General features: G+C 48.1%; 1 protein-coding gene across 1 annotated transcript in view; it reads right to left on the bottom strand.

Annotated features, from left to right (window-relative positions):
• MFSD8 (major facilitator superfamily domain containing 8) overlaps window positions 1-19530 on the bottom strand; it is a gene marked incomplete at its 3' end in the record, with an annotated part of 25173 nt that extends 5643 nt beyond the window's left edge. The window contains exons 1-8 of the mRNA XM_008070505.2: window positions 19446-19530; window positions 16900-16943; window positions 11058-11298; window positions 9676-9789; window positions 7255-7399; window positions 5969-6024; window positions 3028-3136; window positions 1108-1242 (exon numbers count right to left, since the gene is read on the bottom strand). Coding sequence (XP_008068696.2) covers window positions 1108-1242; window positions 3028-3136; window positions 5969-6024; window positions 7255-7399; window positions 9676-9789; window positions 11058-11298; window positions 16900-16943; window positions 19446-19464 — 863 coding nt within the window. The remainder of the gene's footprint in view (window positions 1-1107; window positions 1243-3027; window positions 3137-5968; window positions 6025-7254; window positions 7400-9675; window positions 9790-11057; window positions 11299-16899; window positions 16944-19445) is intronic.
• Window positions 19531-24397: the final 4867 nt, after the last annotated feature.

Raw genomic sequence — 24397 nt, 5'->3', positions numbered from 1 at the left:
CCAGGCTGCGGCCCGTTTCCGACAGCCAGGGGGAAATGACCCAGCTGTGCTCGGCACAGCGAAGAGGTGAAGGCTGACGGCGAGGGACAGTCCGGGGACCCCAGGCTGGTCTTCACACGGACTCTGAACACGTGTGTGTTATGCATCAATTTTAAATGTCTCCTTTGAATTTGGCTAGATTTAAAGAAAAAAACTCTCTGAACAATTGAAAAGAATTAAAATCACGCAGTGTGTGTATGTTGTTTTTTTTTTTTTTTTTGAGCTGGAGTCTCACTCTTGTCGCCCAGGCTGGAGAAGTGTTTCAAAAAGAGCGTTCTGTCGTCAGGTGGCCGAGAAATGCTACAAACCGTATTTGCCACGATGGCCGTGTGGTGCATAAATACTGAAGACTCAAAAGTGCTAGAATAAACAAGTGTGGGAAACTTAGCCAGGATTTTCCAAACTTAACTACTGAATCTTTCTTCTTGCCTAATATATATCACCATACAGTATAACGTTTTATATGAAATTCATTTTAATAAATACTTTACATGAAACATAATATACAAAAGAGAAAATACTTTAGGAGAGAATTATTTACTTTGTAAGATATTTTGTTTTACCAAAGAAATGCCATAAGGTATAGAAATATTGCCACACATTTTTTTTTTTTTTTGAGTTGGCGTCTCACTCTGTCGCCCAGACTGGAGCGCAGCCTCGACCTGCTCCCAGCCACCGCAACCTCACCTGCTGGGCTCCGGCGATCCTTCCGCCTCGGCCTTCCGAGTAGCCGAATTACAGGCGCGCGCTACCATGCCCGGCTGATTTTTTTTTTGATTTACTGTGAGAGATGAGGTCTCGCTGCCCGGGCAGGTCTCGAACCCGCGGGCTCAGGCCATCCACTCACCTCAGCCTCCCAAAGGCGCGAGATGACAGGCCGAGCCACCGAGACCGGCTATCGCCACACATTTTAAATGTGTATGCAAATTTGCAAGCACTGTAGCTAACACATAATGAGAGAAAAGCTTTAAATTATTTCACTGGCATGTGCACTTGCAGAGCTAGCTCTGTTTCACGTTGTATTTTTAAAAAATAGACCTGAAACAAAACCACAAGCCCCAAACTTACTTTTTGGAGAGGATTTTCACCCCTAGGAGAACGGCGACCGCCTCGGCCCCCAGGGCGGCGAGTATGATCCCCCCATACAGCACGGCTTGCTCCTGCGTCCAGGCGTACATGTCCATGGTCAAGGGGGTGATGATGCTGGAGAGCAAGGAGGAGTCACTCTCCCTCACGGAGAGACGGGCCCCCCGTCCTCGGGGCGGTGGCCGCGCGGCTCCGCACCCGCACGTCCGGGAACCTGCGGCCTGCCCACGGTGCCAGACCGACGTGCGCTTCGAGCACGTGGTATTGTGACGTGCACAGGTGACTCCTCCTGCCTACCCGTATGCCACTTGCTAATGCTGACCTGAAGCACCCTGGAAAAAGCCTGAAGAAGTCCGGAAAAGGAAACCCAAAAGAGAAAACCCGGAAAAAAGGAAGCAAGCCAAACCAACCCTAACTCCTCCGGATCCATCATGACTCCAGGATTCTGGCTCCCTGCTGGGCCGAGAACCGGGGCTGCTGCGCTCTGGCGGGGCCTCTCCCACCCCCCCTTCACGTCACACCCCTCCTCCTGCCCCTGAGCGTCCCCCTTCCTTCGCGTGACGACTGCGTCCTGCTTCGCCAGTCTCCTCTCCTGCGTGCGACCTGTTAGCTGACTACAAAATGGAATTTACACTCAAAACTTCTTTAAAAAGAACAGGCTCATGCCTGTCATCCCAGCACTTTGGGAGGCAGAGGGAGGAGGACTGCCTGAGCACAGGGGTTCGAGACCAGCCTGGGCAACCTGGCGAGACCTCATCTCTACAATGAATCAAAAAAGAAATTAGCTGGGTATGGTGGCGCATGCCTGTGGTTCCAGCTCCTTGGAGGGCTGAGGCGGAAGAATCGCCTGACCCCAGCAGGTCGAGGCTGCGGTGGCTATGAGCTTGCCACTGCACCCCAGCCTGGGCGACAGAGTGAGACCCCAACTCAGAAATAAAAAAAATAAAAGCATCAAGCCAATCTACAGGTGCCAGCATAAAAATCTCACCATGTGTGGATAAGTGAACAAACCATGTTGTCAAATGATCACATCACACAGTCTGTGTGAGTTTAACGGATGCACACACTCGTATTTGCACAGAAAAAATCCCAACTGAGGAAGTATTAGCTGCCTCCACAGAATACAGTGGATGTGGAAGATAGCTGTCATCTTTGGAATGTTTATAAAAATGTACTCTCTTTATAATTTAATGGAAAAGTATTTTAAAAATAAAAGGGCCATTATGGTAAATAAAACTCACTAAAGCCTGAACAAGGCAGATATTTTGCAATTTACTAATTTTTTTGCAAGATTAGGGATTAAATGGAGTTAAAATTGCCAGACAGAAGCCTGCATACATAAGTAGGCAGTGTATACTGCTTACGGTTCATTAAATGATGATACTAAGTAAAGGTTTATAACTGTAATTATCATAAAATTCAGATGAAAGGGGAAAAGATTAGCAAAACAGATTCCTTTATAAGAAAGTAAGATAAGGTAATATGACTATAAACAAAAGATTAATAAATTCAAATTAAAAACCACAAAACATATATGTGCTTTTATATCCCGATAAAAAAAGTAAGCGGGGCACGGCGCCTCACGCCTATCATCCCAGCACCTTGGGAGGTGGAGACCAGAGGACTGCCTGACCAAGGGTTCCAGACCAGCCTGGGCAACATGATGAGACCTTGTCTCTAAAATAAATTTTTTAAAAAAATTAGCTGGGCGTGCATCTATAGTTCCAGCTACTTGGAAGGCTGAAGCGGAAGGATCGCCTGAGTCCCGTAGGTCCAGGCTGCAGAGTCTAAGAGCGTGGCACTGCACTCCAGCCTGGTTGACAGAGTGAGTCTCTGACTCAGAAAAAAGAAATAAAGGTTAATCACGTAATCTAATTTAGATGAAGACAAAACAGAACTTACGTTTCGAAGAGGGCAAAGATAAACAGAACCACAAAAAACAGCACGTTGGTGGCCAGCACGGCGACCTGGTCGATGTGTCCTTGAGGGGCCGGAGCCGCGTCTACGTTGGCTGCAGGAAACAGAGAAGTCTCATGGCCGGTCCAGAGGCCTCTCCTAGATACTCGACAACAGAGGGGAAACTGGCCGAGGCAAACTCCATGGACAATCATGCGTAGGCTTCCAAGCAGCTTCATAGTAAGAGGATTTATGTGGCAGGAATCATTTTTAAATGGCATTAAGAAGATAGAGTGAATTTCAACCCTACTGCTTCAAAAAATACTCAGACTTATTTTCCATTTGGTGACTTCCAATCCAAAATAGGAATGCATTTTACAGACACCTAGAACAGTGATAGCACACATACAGATATATTTGCTTTAAATTTCTTTTCTTTTTTTTTTTGAGTTGGAGTCTCACTCTGTCACCCACGCTGGAGTGCAGTGGCACGCTCACGGCCACCGCAGCCTCGACCTGCTGGGCTCAGGGGATCTTTCTGCCTCTGCCTTCCAAGTAGCTGGAACCAGAGGCATGCACCATCACAACCGGCTAATTCTTTGGTTTATTGTAGAGACGAGGTCTCGCCATGGTGCCCCGACTGGTCTCGTACCCCTGGGCTCGGGCAATCCTCTTGCCTTGACCTCTCAAAGTGCTGGGATGACAGGCTTGAGCCACCGCCCCCAGCCTGCTTTAATTTTCAGTTGCAGAATTTTTCCCACTTTAACTAAATATTTTTTCATTTTTTAATGTTTTCTTACAGACGAGGGCCTACTAGGTTGCCCAGGCAGGTCTCAAACTCCTGCACTGGAGCAGTCCTCTTTCTCAGCCTCCTGAGTCGGCTGGGATCGCAGGCGTGAGCCACCGCGCCGGGCCTTTCTTTTTACTTTTCACGTTGAAAGTGCTCACGGGCATTCCCACATCTGCACCCCAGACTCAGCGCCGCCTCGCCACCTGCGATCCGCTGTCCCCTCCTCTCTCTCTCGCTTCCTCCTGGCCGCTCGGCATTTGCCGTCAGCTTTGCCCTCGACCGCCCAAATGACAGATGCCTCTGCGACTTCTGGCTGTTCCCTGGCAACAGTATGTCCCGCTGACTCCACAAGGAATCCCTCCCTCAGCCGGCCTCCCCTCCTAAGGGCCTGCTCTCATTCTTCCAACAACCTGGGACTGGCCAGCTGTCAAGATCCTGGTCTTCCCTTCAGTGTCCTGCCTCTCCTTCCTCTGGATCAGCCACGCCCTCGCGCAGGCCTCACGTGTCTGGACCAGCCCCGCAGGGAGTCTACTGCGTGACCTTCTTGTTCAAGACCTTCCATAGCGCCCCATCCTTCTGCTGTCCACCCGGCTACACTTCACTTCACTTCCACTACTGCTGTCGTGGAAGGGAAATAAAATAACTATGAAAGCACTTGGTGGACAGTCGCAGTGGCCTGTAATCCCAGCACTTTGGGAGGTGGAGGCGAGAGGACTGCCTGAGCCCAGGGATTGGAGCCTGCCAACTAGGTGAGATCCCATCTCTAAAATAAATCAAAAAATTAGCCGGGCATAGTGGTGTACGTCTGTGGTTCCACCTACTTGGGAGGCTGAGGCAGAAGGATCGTCAGAGCCCAGCGGGTCGAGGCTGCGGTGGCCGGGAACGTGCCCCTGCACTCCAGCCTGGGCGACACAGTGAGACTCCGACTCAAAAAAAAAAGAAAGCACTTTGTAAAATGGGGCTGTGTCTTACTACAGCTTCATAAACTCAGGAAAGCGAGAGCTAAGCTGCATTTTTTTCTGTCATATGGCAGGAGACGTGCCATGGAGGATACAATAAGTACACAAATAATGGCCTATTTGGTAAAATATATCAACTTATCAGGTTCTCTGACTATGTGAGTCAGGGAAGATCCAAAGGCTGAAAAATGTATACTGAACGTACAACAACAGAATAAACATAAAAAGGAAAAACATGGCTGGCCACAGGGCCTCACACCTGTCATCCCAACACTTTGGGAGGCCAAGGCAGGAGGACTGCTTGAACCCAGGAGTCAAAGACCAGCCTGGGAAGCAGAGCAAGACCTCCTCTCTATGAAAAAATCAAATTGGCTGGGTGTGGCGGCACCCCTATAGTCCCAGCCACTCAGGAGTCTGAGGCGGAAGGACTGCCTGAGCCCAGGAGGTCGAGGCTGCAGTCGCCATGATCGTGCCACTGCCTCCAGCCTGGGCAACAAAGGAGACCCTGACTCGCAAAAAAAAGGAGAATGGAAAAACAACATCTCATGATTAAGGGAGTGAAGAATCAGCCGGGCTCGGTGGCTCAGCCTGTCATCCCGCGCCTTGGGAGGCTGAGGTGAGTGGATGGCCTGAGCCCGCGGGTTCGAGACCCGCCTGGGCAACTTGACGAGACCCCATCTCTACAATAAATCAAAAACGAGCCGGGCGTGGTAGCACGCGCCTGTAGTTCCAGCTACTTGCAAGGCTGAGGCAGAACGATCGCCCGAGTCCAGCAGGTTGAGGCTGCGGGGGCCGGAAGCGGCCACTGCACTCCAGTCTGGGTGATAGAGTGAGACTCCAACTCAAAAAAAAAAGGGCGTGAAGAATCCATTGAAACAGAAAAACTCGCTCATTTGGCAGCAAAAACACTGAATTGTCTCAGTGATCTCAAATGTGTTAGGATGCTGGCTCTTTGAAAATAAGACAAAGTGGTTTTTAGCAATGGTCTTAATCTCGCCAACTGTCAACACCAAATAATGGATATGAATATGACGTTTTAAAAAAAAAATTAATTTGGGTCACTTTCACCTGTGACAATCTCCCCAGTCACCCACTGTGCTACCCTCAGAAGCAAAATCCAAGCAAATACCAGACAGACAGAATGAGGAGAAACGCTGTGATGGCGTGACAGCTATTCAGTGGAACCGGCTCACAGTACCTTCTTCAAAATTAACATTTTTACACTGCCGCCCTGAGTCATCCACACGATATTCTCTTAAAAAGAAAAACATAAACATTGTATCCATGAGGGCTTAGTGTTCCACAGAGAAATGGCTTACATTTATTATTACTAGCATTCTACTCTTTCACATTCTGATATCCTTTCTTTTACTGGCTTCTGAGTAATAAAATTGCCATTGAGAAAATGACCAATAAACTTAAAAAGAAGTTACACTTCTTATCATATTATCAAAAACAGGGAAATGAAAGAAACACTCAATGCAGTCAAAAGCATGCATGATCTACCTTAGTCACTATTTGAAGTTTTAAAAACTAGCTATAAATGTTTTCAAACTCTGTATAAAACACACTAGAGAAATATAAAGTAGGCTGGAAGTGGTAGCTCATGCCTGTCATCCCAGCACTGTGGGAGGCAGAGGCTAGAAGACTACCTGAGCCCAGAGAGGTTCAAGACCAGCGTGGGCAACTTGGTGAGACCTCGTCCCTACAATAAATCAAAACTTAGGTGGGCTCGGTGGTGTGTGCCTGTAGTTCCAGCTACTCGGGGGCTGAGGCAGGAGGATCGCCTGAGCCCAGCAGGTCAAGGCTGCAGGGAGCCGCGATCGTACCATTGCCTTCCAGCCAGGGCAACAGAGCGAGACTCTGACATACAACGCACACACACAAATAAAATAAAATATAAAGTAATAAAACGTAAGCAGCCTTAGAAAACTTCTAATCTATAAAATATAAGAGCTACACGCTACTAGCAACTTTTATAATTAACATGGATACACCTGAGCCCACGGGTTCGAGACCCGCCTGGGCAGGCGAAACCTCATCTCTACAATAAAATAAAAAAATCAGCCGGGCGTGGTAGCACATGTGTAATTCTGGCTACTCAGAAGGCTGAGGCGGAAGGATTGCTGGAGCCCAGCAGACAAGGCTGTGGTGGCTGGGAGCGGCCACTGCACTCCAGTCTAGGCGACCGAGTGAGACTCCAACTCAAAAAAAAAAAGATGGATACAAATCCAGTCATCAGCTTAGAATGTTGCTTGCACACCACTCCCTGACTTGGACACACAGTACATCAAGACCCAGCCTGGAACCTTCCCAGACATGCACAATCCGTTTTCAGACAGTAGGTGTCTATTATCTTGTTGTCAGGATGACATGCCCAAGCACCGTGTGATCGAAAACCAAGAACACATTCCTAGGGATCATCACAAGGCTTCCTGAACCCCGCTAGCGACGAGGGTGATTTTAGCATCTGGAGCTCCTTACCTTAACACAACAAGGATCAGAACTATGTTGAGGACCCCGAGCAGGGCGCCCAGCAGCACTGGCGCTGTGTACATGTTGACCTGCAGCCTCAGGGCTTCCCACGTCACACCCTTGTCTCCGATGAGCGCAAAGCACGTCTGGAAAACTGGTTAACATGAAATGTACACAGGTGAGTTCTCTGGAAGGCACAGGATAAAAAATGGAATAATGGCCACAAGACTGGTGGGAAAATGTAGCCTTTTGAAGGATAAAGCACAGGCATGTCTCGCAGCACCTCAAAGACACAACCGGGCTGCGGTGCTGGAATGTCACGGGATAAAGTGACCGGGAAAAACAAATACTGGAAAAGGCTCCTTGGGGAGGATCATGGCAAACAAGGCCATGACTCACGGAGAGTCGGCCCAACGGGCCTTTTTGTAAAATAATAAGACAAACCACAGGAAATTTAAGTTATACAACTTCTTCCATGACTGAATTATAAAAGTTTAATCAACTTTATTTTATTTTATTTATTTATTTATTTTTTTTGAGTTGGAGTCTCACTCTGTCGCCCAGACTGGAGCACAGTGGCCGCTCCCGGCCACCGCAGCCTCGACCCGCTAGGCTCCGGCGATCCTTCCGCCTCAGCCTTCCGAGTAGCCGGAACTACAGGTGGGCGCTACCATGCCCGGCTAATTTTTTTGATTTATTGTAGAGATGAGGTCTCGCCAAGTTGCCCAGGCGGGTCTCGAACCCGCGGGCTCAGGCAATCCACTCACCTCGGCCTCCCAAAGTGCTGGGATTACAGGTTGAGCCACCAAGCCCGACTTCAACTTTATTTTATTTCATCATTTCTTGATTTTTTTTTTTTGAGTTGGAGTCTCACTCTGTCGCCCAGACTGGAGTGCAGGGGCCGCTCCTGGCCACCGCAGCCTCGACCTGCTGGGCTCCGGCGATCCTCCCGCCTCAGCCTTCCCAGTGGCTGGAACTACAGGCACGCGCTACCACGCCCGGCCAATTTTTTAAAATTTATTGTAGAGATGAATTCTTGCTGAGTTGCCCGGACTGGTCTCGAAATCCTGTGCTCAGATAATCCTCTCACCTCTGCCTCCCAAAGTGCTGGGATGAAAGGCATGAGCCACCACACCTGGCCATAATCAATTTTATTATAACAAAGAAAATAACACATTTTAGGTAACATACTGTAAGCCCTCTCAGGCTCAGGCTCAGGCCAGCGAACCACCAGAGGAGCCTCCTGAGTAGCCGGGACTGAGGGATCCGTTGCCACACCAGGTGAATGTTTTGTATCTTTTGTAGAGATGAGGGCTAGCTGTGTTGCCCAGGTTGTTCTCAAACTCCTGGGCTCAGGCCGTCCTCTCGCCTCGGCTTCCCAAAGTGCTGAGATGACAGGCATGAGCCACCATGCCCGACTGAGATCATCTTCAAAATACTTTTAAGGCCGAGCACAGTGGCGCATGCCTATAATCCCAGCACTTTGGGAGGCCGAGGTGAGAGGACTGGCTGAGCCCACGGGTTCGAGACCCGCCCGGGCAACTTGGTGAGACATCATCTCTCCAATAAATCAAAAAATTAGTGGCGCGTGCCTGTAGTTCCAGCTACTTGGAAGGTTGAGGCTGAAGGCTCGCCAGAGCCCAGTGGGTCGAGGCTGTGGTGGCCGTGAGCATGCCACTGCACTCCAGCCTGGGCAACAGAGTGAGACTCCAACTCAAACTAAAAAAAAATACTTTCAAGATGGTCAAAAATATATACTAAGAATCTAAGACTATCCCAGGTACTAGATACTGAATACTGAGGGTAGACTTGCAAGCGGAAAAGCCCAGACCACGTCCTCATGTCATTTATGGAATTTAGAACTATTCTGCCTTTGTGCTTCTCTCTGTTCCAGATTCCTACACTGAAATATTAGATTCTGGTGAACGATGAGGAAGATTCTCCTCTGCTGAGGGTTTTCTGGCTAAGTGGAAGAAGCAGTGGAAACCCAGGGCAGGGCACAGGGTGCTGAGGAAGCAAACCGAAGGTTGGATTCAAACTGGTGATTTCCAGTGGCCATATTCACAGCATGAACCAATTATGTGGTTTTTTCAACAGTACTTAGGCAAAAAAATGATGAGTTTCTCTACTCAGCAAAAAAAGTGAACTTGCCTTGGGGAAGTGCTAAATCTCATTCGTGTATTTTTCTACTCAGCAAGAGGGCGACTGGACAGCTGGCTTGGCGTCCTCATCCGCGAAATGGGACTAACCGCGTCTAACGTAGAGGAAGGCTGGCGTGGAGGCAGGAAGAGCCTGGCCCCCGCTGGACCAGGAAGCCTTAGCCTCCCTGCCGTCCCCTTCAGCCTCGCGGCTTCAGACGTGGATCACACCTGACGTTTGAGCCCCGAGAGCTTTCCGGTTCCAGCTCAGCAACGACAGGCAGAGACCCACCTGGACCCAGGATGAAGCCCAGGGCCTGGCACGCGCTGGTGTTCGCCATGGCACCGGTCCTCTCCTGGAGGGACGTGGCGCCGGCGATGTAGGATCTGATGACCGCCACGTTTCCTAGAAAAGACACAACAGCCCAAAGCTCTTAGAGGAAAGGTCCTCAGTCGAGACAATTCCATCTAACTTGGCTTTAAACCGAAGAAGAAGAAATACCGATCAACAGCAGAGTCACTGCTTCCTCTTTATGATCAGGCAGAGCATGGAAGGTATTTCTATTGAGCCCATGCATCCATTAAGGAAACACAGGAATCAGCAACACGAAAACACAGTGAACGCCAGGTGTGGTGGTGGCGAGAGGACACCCTGGGAGGTGGAGGCGAGAGGACGGCCCGACCAGCCTGAGCAACATGGCAAGACCTCGCCTCTACAATAAAAATTTTTAAAAATCAGCCAGGTGTGATGGCGCACGTGTGTGGTTCCAGCTACTTGGAAGGCTGAGGCAGGACAATTGCCTGGGCCCAGCTGGTCGAGGCTGTGGTGACTGTGAGCGTGCCTCTGCACTCCAGCCTGTGCAAAAGAGATTCCATCTCAAAAAAAAAAAAAAAAAACACAAAGAAAGATCTAAATGAACGAATGATACAAGAATAGCAAACTTTTCATTATTAAATATCAAGAAAGCACTGAGTGAATGGCATACCTCAGACTGCTACACTATTTTTAAAAGTTTCACAAACTCTATGCATAGACCTGTAATACAAGAAACAGAAAACAATTCGCTGACTATTTAACTGAAAAACTTTCTTGAGCACTTATGCTCAGGAGACCCTGTTGGGGCCACAGAATATTTAAAATATCATCAACTATCTCTAATTGCTAAAAGTTTGCCATCTGATTGGGGAAAAGGCTCAAAACCGGGCGAGGTGCAAGCAGGTCCCAGAGACACGTCAGAGACGAGGCGCGTCTGTAAGGAGCAGGGTAGCCCGAGAGCAGGAGGTGTGGGCCTGGAGCGGAGGGAAGCTTCTGCTGTTTGTTTTGTTTTGAGACGGCCTGGCTCTGTTGCCCAAGCCAGCCTTGAGCTCCTGGAACCCAGAGATCCTCCTGCCTCAGTGTCTGGAGGTGCCAGCCCTGCCCAGGCACACACGGCCGCGCTCGGCATGAACAAACTCTTGTAGGGCGAAGAACGGTGGGAACAGAAGAGAAACTGCAAGTACAAGGAACATCGTGGGCAAAGGCAGACGACGGAAGACGTGTGTCTGTCTGCGGTGAGACACCTGCGCGTTGAACTCCCAAACACCAGACTGAGAAGGGAGGAGGCCCCATCAGAGAGCGCCGTGGGTGTCAGGAGGAGCGTGAACCTGGCACGACCCGCATGGACCACACATTACCTGCTCCGACGCCCACCAGGCCCCGCGCAGCCAGCATGTAGTACTTGTTGTGGGAGGCGGGCACGTGCACATACGCGTACAGGCAGTTGGCTGCCACCGAGACACAGAGGGAGACGACCAGAGGCTCTCTTCTGGGTCTGTGATTAGACCATAAGCCAAAGAGCGGTGAGGCTACCATCTGGCCAAGACTGAATGAAGCGATCACCCAGCCCAGGAAACTGGCATCGGCTGTCTGATCCACCTGCAGAAAAAAGCATCACGCCATAGGAACTGCTATCCAAGAAAAGGGAAGTTCAAAACCCAAATACATTTGTCTGACCATACACATTTTCTATTAAAAAATAAAACAACCATTGTAACATGTGCAACACCATCACTTACAGTAAGGGGTTAAATTCCTGACAATTTAAATTTAAATGTGCTAGCTGGGCACAGTGGCCGAAGCCTGTAATCCCTGCTGTGGGAGGCCGAGGTGAGAAGACTGCCTGAGCTGAGGGGTTCGAGACCAGCCTGGGCAATTTGGTGAGACCTCGTCTCTACTACAAATCAAAAAATAAGCCGGGCGTGCTGGCACGTGCCTGTAGTTCCAGCTACTTGGAAGGCTGAGGCAGAAGGATCACCTGAGCCCAGCAGGTCAAGGCCGGGGTGGCTGTGAAAGTGCCACTGCACTCCAGCCTGGGTGACAGAGTGAGACTCCAACGCAAAAAAAAAAAAATGTGCTAATAATTTACTATACACAGGGGTAAAATGCTTGGGAAGGCTGATCTTTTAGAATGATCATGGTAATTTCTGTTTCATAAAAATGTTGTTACGAAGAAAATCCACTGTGTGTGCGTGTGTGCACATATATAAATACACACACACACATATATATGGGTGTTCCAAAAACAATGTATAAACAGTTAACGGGATATTATCTACGTATACTTTTCGAAGTTGAATTGAATTACAGTAGACATATGGAGTATGACGTTCGCTCAATGTGCTTCTGCCATTTTCTTTGACTGCCCTGCCTGTCACATGGTGACACGAGCATTCATTTGATTAATGCCATCTTATGAGTGAATATCATACTTAAAATGTGTATATCTGGTTGGGCTTGGTGGTTCAGACTGTCATCCCAGCACTTTGGGAGGCTGAGGTGAGTAGATTGCCTGAGCCCAAGGGTTCGAGATCAGCCCAGGCAATCTGGCAAGACCTCGTCTCTACAATAAATCAAAAATTAGCCGGGCCTGTTAGTGCAAACCTATAGTTCCAGCTACTGGGAAGGCTGAAGTAGAAGGATCGCCTGAGCCCAGTAGGTCGATACTGGGGCAGCCGTGAGCGTGCCACTATGCTCCAGCCTGGGAAACGGAGTGAGACTCTGACTCAAAGAAATTTAAAAATATGTATACTTTTGGCACCCCTGTATATATGTAGCAAAAACATCTTGAAAAGCAATATAACTTATTCTTTAATTTTTATAAATATGATCCTTTAGACTTATGCTATCCTATAGGCTAAACAACCATTAGCACTGTAAATATTATTTTAGAAAACTAGACACAATTGTCAAACGCATAAAGATCATAAAAACACAAAGCCGAAGGACAATTATCTCATTAAACCCATTCCTAATTCTTCCTCTCTACAAAGACAGTCTAGTATTCCACCACTTAAAGAGGGTTTACATATCATGACAAACAATGAACCAAACGACTAAAATTCAGAAAATACTTTCAGAAAAATAGGAAATTTTAGCTTAGAAAAGGGGCTATGAGATAAATCAACAGTTTGTTTTTTTGAGTTTTTTTTTAGTTGGAGTCTTGCTCTGTTGCCCAGGCTGGGGTGCAGTGGCACGCTGCTCCTGGCCACCGCAGCCTCGACCTGCTGGGCTCCGGTGATCCTTTCACCCCAGTCTTCCAAGTAGCTGGAACTACAGGTACGCGCTATCACACCTGGCTTATTTTTTGATCTATTGTACAGATGAGGTCTCACCAAGTTGCCCAGGCTGGTCTCGAACCCCTGAGCTTAGGCGATCCTTTCGCCTCAGCCCCCCAAAGTTCTGCGATTACAGGCTTCAGCCACCGTGCCTGGCTAACATACCGTAAAAATACAGTATGTTTACAGTGGCATGCACCTTTAATCCCAGGTACTCAGGAGGCCAGGCAGGAGGACTGATTGAACCTAGGAGTTTAAGGTTGTAGTGCACTATGAATGAGCCTGTGAATGGCCACTGCACTCCAGCCTAGGCAACATAGCAAGACCCTGTCTCTTAAAAAAAAAAAAAAAAAAAAAAAGGGCTCACGTCAGTAATCTCAGCACTTTGGAAGGCCACGGCAGAAGGATGGCTTGAGTCCAGGAGTTCAACATCAGCCTGGGCAACATTGCGAGATCTCATCTCTACAAAAAACAAAAAAAGTACCTGGGCGTGGTGGCACATACCTATAGTCCCAATTACTTGGGAGGCTGAGGAGAGAGATCTCCTGAGCCCAGGATGTGGAGGCTGCAGTGAGACATGGTTGTACCACTGCGCTCCAGTTTGGACAGAGTGAGACCCCGACTCAAAAATAAAATACACACACACATCAACTCCTGGGGGGAACCAACAAGTGTGGAACAAGCTGATAAGGAAGACACAAGTGACGTAAGAACGAGGGGTGAGAGCTGAAAGGCCAGCCGGGGCAGAGGCGTCACAGAAGCCAAGAAGCAAGCCATGGCTGGAACGTGTCCCCATGTGACATGTAATGGACACTTAATCCCCAGTGAGGCAGAACGGAAGGGTGGGCTTCTACGCGGCGACTGGCCGAGAAGGCTCTGCCCTCAGGGATGAGTCGAGCCTTTCATGGGGCAGTGGGTCAGCAGGTCAACAGGCGGGACTCCAGCGGAGGAGTGGCCTGGGCTGGCGCGCTCAGCCCCTTGCCACGGGACCCTGCGTGCCCCGGGCCTCCTCGGAGTCCCCACCCAGGAAGGCCCTGGCCAGATGCAGCCCGTCAACACTGCACTTGTCAGCCTCCATAACTACGGGAACAAATTCCTTGTCTTTACAAATTTCCCCGTTTGTCAGGCGTTCTGTTATAAGCAACAGAACACAGACCAGCACAGACGGTTTCAGGAAGTAGGGAGAGGACAGTCATGCCAAAGGCTCTCCAGTCGTCATTAAAGATGGCGAGGGTCTGTCTGATCAACTGCTAAGTTGCTGGAGACCTCAGAGAGCAGCTTCGGGGCTGCAGAGGAATTCGTCGGGCTGAGGCAGGGGAAGGAGTGACCAGCTTGGGAAGCACAAGGGATCTGGAAGAAGCTTCACTGAAATGTTGCCGTAGACCAGTCACGCAGCTCATACACTGATTTTTAATAAGTTTATGCCTGGAGATGAAGACAGGGCAGGACAAGGCACCCACCAGGCTTCAGCCTCCCCGTCACCCCCTTGTCTTGCGGTCACAGTATCAAGACGCACACGTTGACTCTGTTTCTCACGTCGTGCCAAGCCCTCTGCGCTGGGAGACACCTTGCGGGCCACCTACCAATAACTTGACTGCACCTGCTAGCAAAGTAGTAGAAAGCGGATCACTTCATATTAAACACGTAGCGTTGGCACCAATTATTTCATGGCGATGATATTTGGCTTAGAATGGAACTTCGGACACAGAGGGACTGACTTATGAGAAAAAGATAAAAATTGTGTTGCTTACACTTGTCTAATGCGTGGCAACGGGTGAAACAGTCACCGACATGCATTGCAGGTGCACTGATATGTGTTATGCAACAGTAGCTTGCTGGGCGCCTTCCACCTGGTGTTTTTCTATCCAAGCAGACGGTGCAGTCTCATTTTCTTCCTCCCACATTAAGATCACTGCAGTAAAAGCTAAAAAACTCGCCGGGCGTGGTGGCTCAGCCTGTCATCCTAGTACTTTGGGAGGCCAAGGTGATAGGATTCCCTGAGCCCAGGGGTTCAAGATCTGGTGAGACCTCATCGCTACAATAAAAATCATAAAAACTAGCCAGGCATGGTGGCATGCACCTATAGTTCCAGCAACTTGGAAGGCTGAAGCAGAAGGATCATTGGAGACCAGCAGGCCGAGGCTGTGGTAGCCGTGACCGTGCCACTGCACTCCAGCCTGGGTGACAGAGTGAGATTACAACTCAAAAAAAAAAAAAAAAAAAAAAGGCTGAGCGCACCTTGGGAGGCTGAGGTGAGTGGATTGCCTGAGCCTGCGGGTTCAAGACCCACCTGGGCAACTTGGCGAGACCTCATCTCTACAATAAATCAAAAAAATTAGCCAGGCTACCTGGTAGCACGCGACTGTAGTTCCAGCTACTTGGGAGGCTGAGGCGGAAGGATCGCTGGAGCCCAGCCGGATGAGGCTGTGGTGGCCAGGAGCGGCCACTGCACTTCAGTCTGGGCGACCAAGTGAGACTCCATCTCAAAAAAAAAAAGGAAAAGCTAAAAACCCCTGTTGGTCAACATCATGCCACTTAGGCCAAATCAATTTGTGTGACAGCTGCCTTTTCCTTATTTTTTCAGCCGCAGAACGATCTGTGTCTTTTATTACACTATTCACTAAATCATTTGTAAAATACACAGTCAAATAGTCCGTGGGTTCTCTTACAGTACTTGCTGTTTGTGGTCATGTTGTCTGAGGATGGACAACAAAATGCGTCTCGCTGGAGGCTCGCCTTGCACGCTTCACGCCACGAGGCATTGTCTTCCACTCCTTGGAAACTAACACTTTCATCACTATCACTTTCTGTCACACTCGCCTGTTTTCTTCTGGGTGGGATGACATCACCACCGCTACTATTGTTTTCTTCCACATCAATGTTTATTTTTTCTTACTTATCTGTACAAAAGTCTAAATCTAACTCATCTTCGCTGGTGTTTCTATTATTACTCTCGCTTTCGTCTTTTCATTTTGCTGTTCCGCAAACTGAATAAATGGATAAACATTTCTAATTGCAAATTATGAAATCATGACGTGAAATTGAGCAGAAGGTTACTTTTCCAATTTTACTTTTCCGACTGCGTGCAGGTAGGGACATTCGATCTGTGCTGCTTGACACTTCAGTACGATCTGCCTTCAGCTTCGAAAGTCTCTTTCTTTTACGGCTACAGTAGCTACTGTAACTTGCTCACCTGTCTTTCCAAGTATGCTTATGAGACAAAGGGTGTAGCCACAGCTGCCATGCTGATGCAAGCACTCTTTGTGGCTTCCTTCTGTTACAAGGAAGTGTTGGTGTGTGTGGTGATTCCAACAAATGCACTTTACGCATTCTCTTTCTATGTGACACCAGCTGATGTTTTTTTATGTCTATCCCAATATGCATCCCATCCTTTATTTGCTTTTCCGTGCAGTTTGAATGGAAAACTTCAGGGAAACCTACAGCTTTGAAACATGTGCGCCGGCCTAAGTTTGTCCTGTATAATCACCAGCAATACCTTGATGTTCCCTCAAAGGGAACATCTGAGTGCAAAGGGATAATAACCCTTAATGTGGGAAGGTTTTAAGTTATTCCACAGAATTACCATTTGCACACTTGGGAATTCAGACTCGGTCTAGTTTCCTCATCACGGGGGAGGAGCCAGTGCCAGCCCATGACAGGCAGCCACTGGTCTGCAGTCTCTTGGCACCATCTGGAAGATGCTGTTTTCTCCTGGTCCAGCACTTCCTCTGCCTCAAGTGTTCTGTCGCACCATAAAGCTTAGGGTCGCCTAACATATAAGCCTCTTGTGGAACTAATATCTTGTTATTCTGGTAGAGATTAAACCATTAGAATACCCAAGAGACTCTAGAAAATGCTTAATTACACAGGATTTAATACTACTACAGCTATTTAAAAGAAGAATAGATTGAAATGTACAAACCTTTTGGAGATATGGCCATATTGACATTATCACAATAGAAAACCCTGTGAAGAGGCAAACTCGGTTACTTATACTTATAATTATTTAATCGCTATTACAGATACAATTTTTTAATATAGATTTTAAAATACCACTCTGAACCTACAAATTTATGTACTAAAATGTCTAATTTATCAAGCAATAAGATTTTAATCATCAAAAAAAAATAAATACCAAAGGCTTGAAAATTATAGTCCCTGGCAATAATGAATACAATAAGAGACTCTATTTCTCCTTACATACTTTTCCTATAAATGGAAATTATTGAAGGCTTTGGTAAGATTTTAAAGTCCTGGCTTCTAGCTTGTATTTTTGGGAGAGAAACTTGATTGCAGGAAAGACGAGAAGAAGGAAAATGATCACAAAGCGTGTGAAAGTCCCAGGGAATCTGGTTAACTTTGCTTGACCAGCATTTCCAAAACCTGTTGGAACGCATGAGCACAGTGACTAGCAGCATTGAGGATTACGAGTAAGGTCTGACCTCTAATCTCAACTCTTGGCAGTAACTCTAGATAGCATTAGGGCAAACTATTCTTTTATTTTTTGAGTTAGAATCTCACTCTGTTGCCCAGACTGGAGTGCAGTGGCCGCTCCTGGCCATCACAGCCTCGACCTGCAGGGCTCCGGCGATCCTTCCGCCTCAGCCTTCCAAGTAGTTGGAACTACAGGTGCGTGCTACCACGCCCAGCTATTTTTTGATTTATTGTAGAGATGAGGTCTTGCCAAGTTGCCGAGGCGGGTCTCGAACCCGCGGGCTCAGGCAATCCACTCACCTCAGCCTCCCAAAGGCACGGGATTACAGGCTGAGCCACCGAGCCTAGCTAGGGCAAACTGTTCTTTACGCCCCAATGTTTTTCATCTGTTTGGTGTAATCACGTGCACGCCACCTAGGGCATACAGTGGTGATTCCAACAGGGTCTTACTTGTGAGACGTCTGTGAAAAGTAAAAAAAGACTAGAGAAACGCAAGGGTTTCTTTTTCTCCATAGATTTTGTGGCGATAGCAGATCTGGCATGAGTGTTCAGTAAAGAATTCCAATGGTGTGACATTGCTGAGTCTCTTGCTGTAGGGAACCTTCGTTTTTTTTTTAACAATGTTTGTTTTTTGAAAAAGATGATGTTGGATAATTTGGCTATTATCTTATAGCACAGAAGAAAAGGGGCCAATAACTGAGAGGAAGAATGGGTCAGAAAGGAGAGGGAGAAGAATTTAGTTAATACGAATTTCTTTTCTTGTAAATGTAACGGTCTTATACATCAAATTGCATTTTGTTTTGCTCCTGATTCTTTGAGACACAGCTGAGATCCCATTATCCACACTCCGTCTTGAGGGCATGAGGACACTGCTGTGATTAAAACTGAGTATCTAAAATTTAAAAATGGGTCAGGTGTGGTGGCTCTGCCTGTAATCCCAGCACTTTGGGAGACCAAGGCGAGTGGATTGCCTGAGCCGACGGGTTCGAGACCAGCCTGGGCAACTTGGCAAGACCTCATCTCTACAATAAATCAAAAAAATTAGCAGGGCATGATGGTGTACACCTGTAGTCCCAACTACTTGGAAGGCTGAGGCAGAAGGATCGCCTGAGTTCAGCAGGTTGATGCTGGGGTGGCTGTGAGTATGCGCCATTGCACTCCAGCCTGGGTGACAGAGTGAGACTCCAACTCAAAAGAAAAAGGTTGGCACCTTTAAGAAGCAGCAGAAGCAATCATCCACGGAAGACGGAAGAGTTGACCGGGCACGGTGGCTCAAACCTGTAATCCCAGCACTCCGGGAGGCAGAGGAGAGGACTGCTTTAGCCTATGGATTCGCGACCAGCCTGAGCAAAATGGTGAGAACTCATCTCTACAATAAATCAAAAAACTAGCCGGGCATGGTGGCACACACCTGTGGCTCTAGCTACTTGGAAAGCTGAAGCAGAAGGATCACCTGAGCTCAGCAGGTCAAGGCTCAGTGGCCAAGAGCGTGCCACTACACTCCAGTCTGGGCAACCGAGTGAGACTCTGACTCAAAAAAAAAAGAGAGAGAACCCTATGGAGATAGGTGGCACCACAGTGTGGAGGCACTTTATGCTACTGAACCAAGATGTAGCCAGACGGTGGGTTTTATGGACACATCTTTTACCACAATGCAGGACAATTTAAAGATTAGATGAGCTGGGCTTGGTGGCTCAGCCTGTAATACCGCGCCTTTGGGAGGCCGAGGTGAGTGGATTGCCCGAGCCCGTGGGTTCGAGACCCGCTTGGGGAACTTGGCGAGACCTCATCTCTACAATAAGTCAAAAATTAGCCGGGCGTGGTAGCACGCGCCTGTGGATCCAGCTACTTGGAAGGCTGAGGCGGAAGGATGGCCGGAGCCCAGCAGGTCGGGGCTGCGGTGGCCAGGAGCGGCCCCTGTACTCCAGTCTGGGCGACGGAGTGAGACTCCAACACACACAAAAAAAAACATTAGATGAGATCAAAACACACCCTTCCCCCGAACTGTTTTCACTTCGTGCAGCCAATACTTACCGATGCTGCTGAGGAACATGGTGAGATACAGAACCCTGATGGAGCGCCACCGGCCCCTGCGATGCGCCTCAGTTTCGACAACGTCCCATTCCCTAGGAGTGACAAGGAAACGGTGGCATCAGTGCACCTCTTACGTACAGATCCTGATGGGCTCACAAGCCTGTTTTCTCTCTCCTGAAGTTAGGAAAACAACATGACAGAGGTAGAATTTACCAATATTGGCTTCTGCCACGTGAATCCACCCATGAATAAGAATTTTTTTTTTTGTTTTTTTTGAGTCGGAGTCTCACTCTGTCGCCCAGACTGGAGTGCAGTGGCCGCTCCCGGTCACCGCAGCCTCGACCTGCTGGGCTCCGGCGATCCTTCCGCCTCAGCCTTCCGAGTAGCCGGAATTACAGGCGCGCGCTACCACACCCGGCTGATTTTTTTGATTTATTGTAGAGATGAGGTCTCACTGCCCAGGCGGGTCTCGAACCCGCAGGCTCAGGCAATCCACTCACCTCAGCCTCCCAAAGGCGTGGGATGACAGGGTGAGCCACCGAGCCCGGCTAAGAATTTTTAAAACATTTTTATGGATGCCATTTATGCATCCCGGACACCAAAACCTGGGAAACGCAGGATAGCTTAAAAAAGGCAAAACATGTCTGGGAGTGGGCTCAAGCCTGTAATCCCAGCACTTTGGGAGGCTGAGGTGTGAGGATCATCTGAGTCCAGGGGTTCAAGACCAGCCTGGGCAACTTGGTGAGATCTCATCTCTACAATTAAAAAAAATTAGCCAGGTGTGGCGGCGTGCGCCTGCAGTTCCAGCCACTTGGAAGGCTGAGGTGGAAGGACTGCCTGAGCCCAGCAGGTCAAGGCTGTTGTGCCGTGAGCGTGCCACTGCACTCCAGCCTTGGCGACAGAGTGAGACTCCAACTACAAAAAACCAAAACAAATAGAAATTTTAAAACCGCAAAACATTATCAAAGCAATTATCTTGCTATTGTTGGCATATACATGTATTAATCAAGAGTGCTGAAAGTTATTGAACCCACACAGTGAATAGATTGTATCAAGGTGAATAAACTAGCTATAATGATGAGTTCACCCATGGCTACTAAATACTAAGAGAAATTCACTGTCATCATTATAACATGCTCTACCTGATGTCAGCAAGGTAACCGTGCTGCAGGAAGAGATCTTTGCTGGGTGCTTTCACAAAATTAACACAGGAGTGACACCAGGACAGTCTGATGAGACCTGAGACATTCCCAGCCTAGGGACCTCTTGTGACAGTCACCTTTGCTCCAGCAAGCATTACCAGATAAATTCTACGAGCAGACCAAAAGAGAGACCAAACTCTCCAGCCTGAGGTGACCTCTTGGACAGGGCTCTGACCCACCCATTGCCTAGGTCGTGGGCAATTATACGAACTGGATATCCCACCTCTATCAGGGACACGTGGTATGTGCACTCATTCATTTTCACACAGACAAATACGAAGAGTGATCAAATTTACCTGAATGTGAGCGTTACGATTCCAAATAATCAAGACATGTATAACAGACAAAATGCCTTCTCATTCTCCAAGATTATTTTCTAAAATAGGTCTTGGAGCTGTCAAATTCGTATTCAAAAGAGAAACTTTTTGTTCAAATGTGACGTGATTGGTATCATAGTGAGGAAAGGAAGAAGAAAAATGTCATTTTTTAGATATACTATGGGTCAAGTACATAGTTCCTGATATAGTATATTTAAAGTGGTTACCATTCTGTATGTCATTCCATATAAACAGACCTTTACTGGTAATGTGCCATACCTGAAAATATGCCAGAACCCAATACCCATCCTTCCAAAACAATAGAATTTGGAAAACATAATGTAGATTGTTACTAACTTAGCAAAACACATATACGCACCATTCAATCCCATAGTACTGGATTTCGATATTACTTTAAGGCATTGGGTTAATATTATATTTTTAGTGAACGTATTATTATTTTGTGGAGATAAATAACTAAGTTGCCAGGTGCGGTGGCTCACATCTGTAATCTCAGCACTTTGGGAGGCGGAGGCAAGAGGACTGCCTGAGCCAGGAGTTGAAGACCAGCCTAGACAACTTGGCAAGGTTTCGTCTCTACAATAAATCAAAAAATTAGCTGGGAGTGGTGGCGCACACTTGTGGTTCCAGCTACTTAGAAGGCTGAGGTGGAAGGATCACCCAAGCCCAGCAGGTCAAGGTTGCAGTGACCATGAGTGTGCCACTGCACTCCAGCCCTGGCAACAGTGTGAGATTCCAACTCAAAAAAAAAAAGCAAATGGCAACCTCTTCTATTCTCAAATAACGGCAGCTAGCATCTATCCTTTTTTTTTCCTCTTTTAATTTCTATTTTTAAATTGTGGGGTACAACTCAGGGTTAGGTTTACAAATATTCACTGCTGATGAGTGTCCCCCCAACCCCAGGCAGATATCGAGGACTGTCGATTCCACCTCCCACCCCACTCCACCCCAGCAGGTTCCCGCTACTGTCAATCAGCTTTTTGCTAAGTCTGAATGTTTGAGTGGGCCCCAGATTCACATGTTAAAGTCCTAACTCACAAGGTGTTGGCATTAGGAGAGGGGGCCTTTTCTGAGGTCACTAGATCATGAAGATGAAGCCCTCATAAATGGGAGTAAGCCTTTATAAAATAGGCCCGGCCAGGCTCGGTGGCTCAGTCTGCAATCCCAGCGCTTTGGGAGGCCGAGGCGACTGGACTGCCAGAGCCCGTGGGTTTGAGACCCACCCGGGCAACTTGGCAAGACCTCATCTCTACAATAAATCAAAAACTAGCCGGGCGTGGTAGCGCATGCCTGTAATTCCAGCTACTTGGAAGGCTGAGGTGGAAGGATTCCCAGAGCCCAGCAGGTCGAGGCTGTGGTGGCCAGGAGCGGCCACTGCAGTCCAGTCTGGGCGACAGAGTGAGACTCCAACCCAAATAAATAAATAAATAAAATAGGCCCAAGAGAGCTTGTTCACTTCGTCTACTACATGAGGACACAGCGAGAGGTCACATCCGTGAACCAAGAAACAGGTCTTCACCAGACACCTAATCTGCCGGCACCTTGATCTCCCAGCCTCCAGAACTGTGAGAAATAAACGCTTGGTGTTCATTAAAAAAGAAAAGAAAGAAAGAAAAGAAAAGAAAAAGAAATGAAGCTTAGCCAGGCACAGGGGCTTATGCCCATCACTCCAGCACTTTGGGAGGCAGAGGCGAGAGGACTGCCTGAGCCCAGGGATTTGGGACCAGCCTGGGCAACTTGGCGAGACCTCATGTCTGCAATAAAAAAAAAAGAAAAAGGAAAAGAAAATTAGTCGGGTGTGGTGGCACACGCCTGTAGTTCCAGCTACTTGGGAGGCTGAGGCAGAAGAATCGCCTGAGCCCAGCAGGTTGAGGCTGCTGTAGCCCGTGCCACTGCACTCTAGCCTGGGTGACAGTGAGACTTCAACTCAAAACAAAACAAAACAAAAATATACAATACACTTTTGCAACACCTGGACAAGCAAAAGTACAAACGACACGTTGCATGATATTCTTGAATTAGTACTGTTTGGCTAGTTGTGGTGACAGGCATGGAGTTGTGTAAAAGGACTTTGATCTTGGGACATGCAGGCTGCCATAGGTACCTGGGACGGTGTCACGTGTCTGTGACCTTGGGTAGCTTGGCCCAACAGGTGTGAGCGGAGGTGTGTGCACAAGAGATCTGGGCAGTGTGGCAAAGGCCAACAGTGACAGACAGAACACACAGGTGTTCATTGTTTTTCTGACCTTTCCACAGACTTCAAGCTTTTCGATAAAAAGTTTTACTTTTTTCTCTTTTTAATTAAAAAAGGAAAACTTGGGTGAAGAAACGTTTCTACCTTGCTAGAGAGAGTAGAAACACAGGAGCATTCTCCTGCAATCAGGTGGCCATACTGGCTACACAGTCTTGAGTTTGATGATTCACACGAGTGTGACCCAGAGCTGAGACTGAACTGCCAGAGGCTGCTTGAGCGCCAGGGCACAGGGAGAACGGCCACACTTCCAGGACGATGCCTGTGACCCCTTCCGTGACCACTGCTCCAACCCAGGGTCCACTCCCCACTTGAGACCGGCCTGTTCAACATTTCCACTCCACACTGAAATGCCCCTCATGAGAGCAGGCTGTCAAACTTGAAAAGTTAACTTAAGGCCGGGCATGGTGGCTCACGCCTACAATCCCAGCACTTTGGGAGGCCAAGGTGAGAGGACAGCCTGAGCCCACAGGTTCCAGAGCAGCCTGGGCAACTTGGTGAGACCTCACCTCTACAATAAAGCAAGAAAAATGAGCTGGTTGTGGTGGCGCATGCCTGTAGTCTGGCTACTTGGAAGGCTAAGGCAGAAGCATCGCCAGAGCCCAGCAGGTCGAGGCTGCAGTAGCTGGGAGCATGCCACTGCCTTCCAGCCTGGGCAAGAGAGTGAGACTCCAAATGTTTTAGAAAGCCCCAAAACTAGGAGGGATACACAACATACTGGTGAACTGATAACCAAAGCAAGTTAGAGAAGATTTAATAATTTAATTATAATAATAATTATTTTTTCTGAGTTGGAGTCTCACTCTGTCACCCAGACTGGAGTGCAGCGGCACACACACGGCCACCCAGCGTCAACCTGCTGGGCTCTGGCGATCCCTCCACCTCAGCCTTCCCAGTAGCCGGAACTACAGGCGCACGCTGCCACGCCCGGCTAATTTTTGATTGATTGTAGAGAGGAGGTCTCGCCAAGTTGCCAGGGTTGGTCTTGAACCCGCGGGCTCAGGCAATCCACACGCCTCGGCCTCCCAAAGTGCTGGGATGACAGGTTGAACCAACAAGCCTGGCCAATAACAATAATTTTAATCAACAAAAAACATTACAGGATCAACAGACCTATTACAAGACAAGACCAAGTACCAGGAGACTTGGGTAGGCAGTAGA

This window comes from Carlito syrichta, unplaced genomic scaffold (assembly GCF_000164805.1).
Source record: "Carlito syrichta isolate Samal-C Ts95f unplaced genomic scaffold, Tarsius_syrichta-2.0.1 Scaffold111640, whole genome shotgun sequence".
NCBI classification, from domain to species: domain Eukaryota; kingdom Metazoa; phylum Chordata; class Mammalia; order Primates; family Tarsiidae; genus Carlito; species Carlito syrichta.
This window is presented reverse-complemented; position numbering and strand designations above follow the sequence as displayed.